Source organism: Bombina bombina, chromosome 1 (assembly GCF_027579735.1).
Source record: "Bombina bombina isolate aBomBom1 chromosome 1, aBomBom1.pri, whole genome shotgun sequence".
Lineage (NCBI taxonomy): Eukaryota > Metazoa > Chordata > Amphibia > Anura > Bombinatoridae > Bombina > Bombina bombina.
The window spans coordinates 467,104,592-467,110,794 of record NC_069499.1 but is presented as its reverse complement, the minus strand read 5'-3'; the positions used below and the strand labels follow the sequence as shown (position 1 = coordinate 467,110,794).

General features: G+C 33.6%; 1 protein-coding gene across 3 annotated transcripts in view; it reads right to left on the bottom strand.

Moving 5' to 3' along the window:
* Positions 1–3,603: 3,603 nt before the first annotated feature.
* HOXD3 (homeobox D3) overlaps positions 3,604–6,203 on the bottom strand; it is a 63,241-nt gene continuing 60,641 nt past the window's right edge. For all 3 annotated transcript variants that reach the window (XM_053698480.1, XM_053698479.1, XM_053698478.1), the window contains exon 5: positions 3,604–6,203. This exon is cut by the window's right edge and continues 7 nt beyond it. In XM_053698480.1, the coding sequence (XP_053554455.1) occupies positions 5,465–6,203 (739 nt within the window). In that variant the 3' untranslated portion in view covers positions 3,604–5,464.

Below are 6,203 nucleotides of genomic sequence, written 5' to 3'. Positions count from 1 at the left end.
CAGCTGGACCAGCAATAACAATTTTATGTATATTTCAACTATCAAACAAATTGTTTAATAATGCGTTTCAGGAGGGTTTTTTCGGTTCTCACCCATACTCACATGTGGCAATGATGTAGCTAGCTAACCATTTGAATAACTTAAAAACCCATTAGTTTTAAACAAGGTCAAATTAAACTGTAATTAATAATTACACAAATTTGGAACAATTGGGTGCATGTATGAACATTTTCACAATGTGAACTTACATGATAGTATTTTCTTGAATTCATATGCAAAACTGTTAAGTATATATAATATAATATTTTATTTATTTCTTTTTTAAAGGCATCCTCAATTCTAAAGATATGAAGCTCTGGAAGAGATTCAAATGTTCCCATCTTGGATTATTTTGCTTGGAAATTCACAGTTATTACCCTTGCTAAATAATGTCACAAGTGTTTTATTTCAGCCAGCATTCTAATATCTAAATAACTAATAAAGTAAACCAGTGCAATAGTGGTCGTGTGTGTGGTTGATCACAGTAAAATATGAAATTCTGGGGTTCATTATTAAGATTTGTTTTAAAGATTGAATGATTTTATATTACCTCTTTCTCCAATTATCATTTTGTACAGCCCAAAACATTGTACTGTGGAACTTCTCTGTGGGAAGATAATAGAATCACTTCCACATGCACTAACCGTTAATGGCGCCCAAAGATAGGAGGACCTCTCTTTACCTCATGGTTAGGATTCTTTAAAGTAAAGCCCCCCCCCCCCATCTCTGATACTACAACGAGGTACTGAAAAACTGTGTCTTTATAAAAGTTAAATAATAATAATAATTAGTTGTCTACCATATTTCGCAATGTGTGCATAGGTACATAATATATATATTCTGTATAATGTATTGCATGAAATAGTTAACCAAATATATGTGTTTCTTTACGTTTATTTATCTACAAATAACCAAATAAAGCGTATCAATGTAATGTATCCTTAACATTGTTTTCATTGATTTATGTCTTGATGAGATGGCCCTTACATCCTAACCACTGGCTTTGAGAAACTGTTTTTAGCTTTTAAATACTAATGCAACATGTTTAACGATGTCTTTTAAGTAACTAAGTTGTAATTTAATACTTAACTGTGGACTGCAAAAGACTTTCTATTATATATAATGTGCAGTTTCTCAGCCTGTCCTGCATATACCCTTTGGGTAGTTAGGCTATAAACCATGGGTAATTCAAGGCTTGCACTCTATTTTTTAAAAACAGTAGCCCTGGTGCAAATTATGTAAAAGGTGAATAGGATATCACAGCTGGTGAAAATCAAGAGTAAAATCAATGTAACGGAAAAGTGGCACTGTGAATAGTAACAGATAAAGTGTCCTAATGAAATGTTAAATACATGTAAATGTATTATTCTAAGACGACATGGGCCATCAACTGAAATGTATCATGTAAAGTGTATCATTTAAAGTGTACCATGTAAAGTGTACCATGTAAAGTGTACCATGTAAAGTGTACCATGTAAAGTGTATCATGTAAAGTGTATCATTTAAAGTGTACCATGTAAAGTGTACCATGTAAAGTGTACCATGTAAAGTGTATCATGTAAAGTGTATCATGTAAAGTGTACCATGTAAAGTGTATCATGTAAAGTGTATCATGTAAAGTGTATCATGTAAAGTGTACCATGTAAAGTGTATCATGTAAAGTGTACCATGTAAAGTGTACCATGTAAAGTGTACCATGTAAAGTGTACCATGTAAAGTGTATCATGTAAAGTGTATCATGTAAAGTGTACCATGTAAAGTGTACCATGTAAAGTGTACCATGTAAAGTGTACCATGTAAAGTGTATCATGTAAAGTGTATCATGTAAAGTGTATCATGTAAAGTGTATCATGTAAAGTGTATCATGTAAAGTGTATCATGTAAAGTGTACCATGTAAAGTGTACCATGTAAAGTGTACCATGTAAAGTGTATCATGTAAAGTGTATCATTTAAAGTGTATCATTTAAAGTGTATCATGTAAAGTGTACCATGTAAAGTGTACCATGTAAAGTGTACCATGTAAAGTGTACCATGTAAAGTGTACCATGTAAAGTGTACCATGTAAAGTGTATCATGTAAAGTGTATCATGTAAAGTGTATCATGTAAAGTGTACCATGTAAAGTGTATCATGTAAAGTGTACCATGTAAAGTGTATCATGTAAAGTGTATCATGTAAAGTGTATCATGTAAAGTGTATCATGTAAAGTGTACCATGTAAAGTGTACCATGTAAAGTGTACCATGTAAAGTGTATCATTTAAAGTGTATCTTATAAAGTGTGCCACTGTGATCTGAGCCAGACAAACTGTGTGTGCATTTATACCAGATACTGAGAGGTGGTGTCATGAATAATATTTCCATCGTTCTACAATAACATTTTCCCCCTTGATTTTAGAAAAAAAAATATGTTACCCTCCATGTTTTGTCCGTTTTCACAGAGCCCAAACAAATATGTCAGCATCTATGTCTTGTAGGAGGAGCCAGCCATGTAATATTATTTTAATCATATTTGTGTTTTAAGTCAATAAATCAATAACCCTTGTGTGTTGCTGATATGTTTGTGTATATAATATATATATGTGTGTGTGTGTTGTTGTGTGTGTATTTTCAAATGGTTGGCTTTGTGCATGACTGAATATTTGGAAGAGGATCACAATTACATCCCAGGCATCCTGAGCTCTGGCCATAGGTGCTTAAAATGCAAAAACAGGAACAAGCAGAATACCAGACAGAGACCACATATTTTTGCCACTTTTCAATGTTCATATGTAAATGTCTATCCCATAGGTAGAAAGCAATTTCTAAGAGCTTATAAGGCCAGTCTGTAACCATGACCAGCCTGATGCTGCATTTGGGGGATGGGGGCTTTGTTGTGTGTTTTTATTGGATAAAGGCATCAATAATACAATATAAATAGATTACATTGCAGAAAGAGCAATATAAACATACCAGGTCGCTATAAGTATATAATTGTGTAATATTTACATAATTTTGTTTTAAGGATTTGGATACATTTGACATATATACATGTAGCATTTGTTTTCTTTGTCTGCATATATTTTGTATATACCTCTATTTCAGTTTTGTATCAATAAAATGATATGAGAACATTTTCCTATTACTATCTCCGATTAATTAATGATGTGGGGGGAAAAGTAACTTTAAAAAGGAAGATATAACTTATAACTGTCTCTTTTCTTACAATATTTACAAATAGTATTGTGTTAAAAGATTTGCAAATGTTTTGATCTTTATTTAAACTTGCTACAGTGTTATATCACAAATGAACTGTTTTGAACATAGATACAATCGTTCAGTTTAAAAATAAATCAAATAAAATACATGTATAAGTAATGTATTTTACAACGGTATGTGGGCATAAGTCACCCCCTTAAATGTGCCCCATTTTGTGACTCTGGTTCAATTAATAAACCACATCACGTTTTCTGTATTCCTTACAATAGCAATGTGTGATGAAACAACAGCTTCACTGGAGACCTTTAGATATTCCAGGCAAATACAAATGAAACCAAACTAAAAAAAAACAAAACATAGCAAATATATATTTTCACAGAATAATCTATCAACAGTCATTTATTTAACGAATTGGTGGCAGCAACAACAACAACAAAAAACACCAAAATCTTACTTCTTAGGCAGATATATAAATTCAATTTTATTGGAACAATTTATATGTAGCAAATGTACAGTGCACGTTTGTCCTTTCTTCCTGAAGTTTGCAGTTAATTTTAAAAACAAAACAAAAACAAAAACAAACAAACTGCTTTGCGGGTTCATTTTTATTCTCTTGTTGAAGTGGTCTCAGACAATGTTTTTTTTAACTCCTACTAACTTTAGGGGTCGAATGTTTCAATCATCAGGATTCGAAAGTCTATTCACAGTTCTGCGTAGGAGTTATGTTATAAGACTAACTAACAGGATTGCGTAGGAAGAAACTTTGCTTTGAATAGAAAATAATGAAAACTTAACTACTGCCTCTTAATTTACCCTGCCCTCCTCTATTTAAAATACACAATAAGTCATTATCATTAAAGTCCTGCCAATATTCATAAATAAGAGAGAGAGAAAAAAAAATCTATTTTTTGTCATTTTTAACCCAACATAAATGTATGGGTTGTTACCCTGTAAACGAAATTTCATTCAGCGTCATAAGCCCTTCTAGAAATCAAAGGATATTTTATATTCAAAGCTGGAATTAATTGGGCTTTTTTTTTTTTTTTCATTTTAAATTATGATTGTCAATTTTTATCCTTTTTTTTCTTCTTTTTTTTCAGAAAGTGGTAAGCATTGTATTTCCAAATGTACAACTATTATACAAACTTTAATATGACAATTAGAATAACAGCCACACAAACTATAAATCAAGCAGTAAAAAAAGCGAATCGAAAATAATATTGTTAAAACAAATATATATGAGCGTTTCTCCATGTTGAATAATAATAGGAAGATAGTCCATGGTGGAACTAAATTAACAAATGATGAATTATTCTTTAGACATGTGTATAAGTAATGATAGTCAATAGAAATACTTGTGTATCTTGTGTGGGAGAAACCATACACAATAAGGTGTGATCTGCTAGTCGTTTGGACTATTAAAACAGATATACTATATTCCAGAGATTTTGTTTTATTCTAAATACTTCTGAAATGGTACCAGACAAATAAAACATTTACTTTTCGAAATGTCAAATGCCCATTGTGAATTTCCACATTTGGATTCATTAGGATATAATGTGTTGTTGTATTTAACCCTTACATAAACTACAACTCACCAGCCACGGTTACAACTGTTGGGAACTAATATTTCAACTATTTCAGACCAAATATACAGCGTTGGAAATGTAGCGACAATGGACCTGATTCATTCTTCCAAGTTATGTTGAGCATATTTCACAATTATTCACATAAACACATAGACAAGGATAAATAATCAAAGATATATAAAAAAAAAGTTTGCTTCCCTAAAATAATAAATACATCTGACTTAGTTCAATGCATTTTCAACATTACTAAAGAATTCATAAATTAACGTGTCTTAAATATTTATGCAAGCCACATCCCTTCGCATCCATTTGGTAAAAAATTAAAATAAAGACATTTTTTTGCATGACACATTGGCTAAAACTAAGTTCTCTAGTAGACTTACCTTCAAGTACATCATTTAACAGTTTTTTTGTGCCTTGAATTGCAGTTTATTGCACTGTCATGCTTATAACACTTATAATGTTGTCCATTCATTTGAGTTTACTTGAACCCAAAAATGAATTAATCTGCTTAAGGATACAACATTCCTTTAATGCAGTTGGCACTCTCAGATTAGGGTACATTATTAACTTGGTTTTGAAAAAAAAAAATGAGGTAATTTAAAGGAAGTACTTATGTTTCTTCCCCTTTTTCCAGCTATTACAGATGAGTTAGCTTGGGCGCTTCTTGCAGCCGCCCCTGAGATGTGTGGTGGGAAGTCAGGTCTGTGTAAGTGGGATGAGGGTCGCAAGGTCCGTGATGATGATTGCCAGGGATTTGGGCAGCACAGCTGTAGTCCACACTAGCAGAAGATGGATGGGAGAGGTGGCCAACATTGAACATTGGACCAGAAGCTGGCATGGAATCAACAAAATTCCCCCCAACATATACAGGGCTGGCCTGCAAATTGGGATTGGCAAAGCCACTGTTACTTTGCATGGTGTGATGGTCATATTCTGCTCCAGGGTACCTTTTCTGCTGGGGTAAGCAGCTGCTGAGAGGTGCTGTGTAAGCAGCGAGCCCATACATGTTTTGTTGGGATTTGGCAAACGAAGTAGGCGAAGGAGCATCGTAGCTAAGACTATTAACAGTGGGAAGTTGGCTGGAATATATATGGCCGGATCCACTCAGTGGTGGACTTCGGTCTGGAGACTGTCCAGCTGGGGAATGCATAATGCCTTTAGCCTTCTGATCCTTCTTGTACTTCATTCTTCTATTTTGGAACCAAATCTTAATCTGTCGCTCAGTTAGGTTCAGCAAATTGGCCATCTCAACCCTGCGTGGGCGGCAAAGGTAGCGATTGAAGTGGAATTCTTTCTCCAGCTCTACTAGCTGAGCGCTGGTGTAGGCAGTGCGGACTCTCTTAGAAGAAGGGCCTGTTGGGCTTTTCTCTTCACAG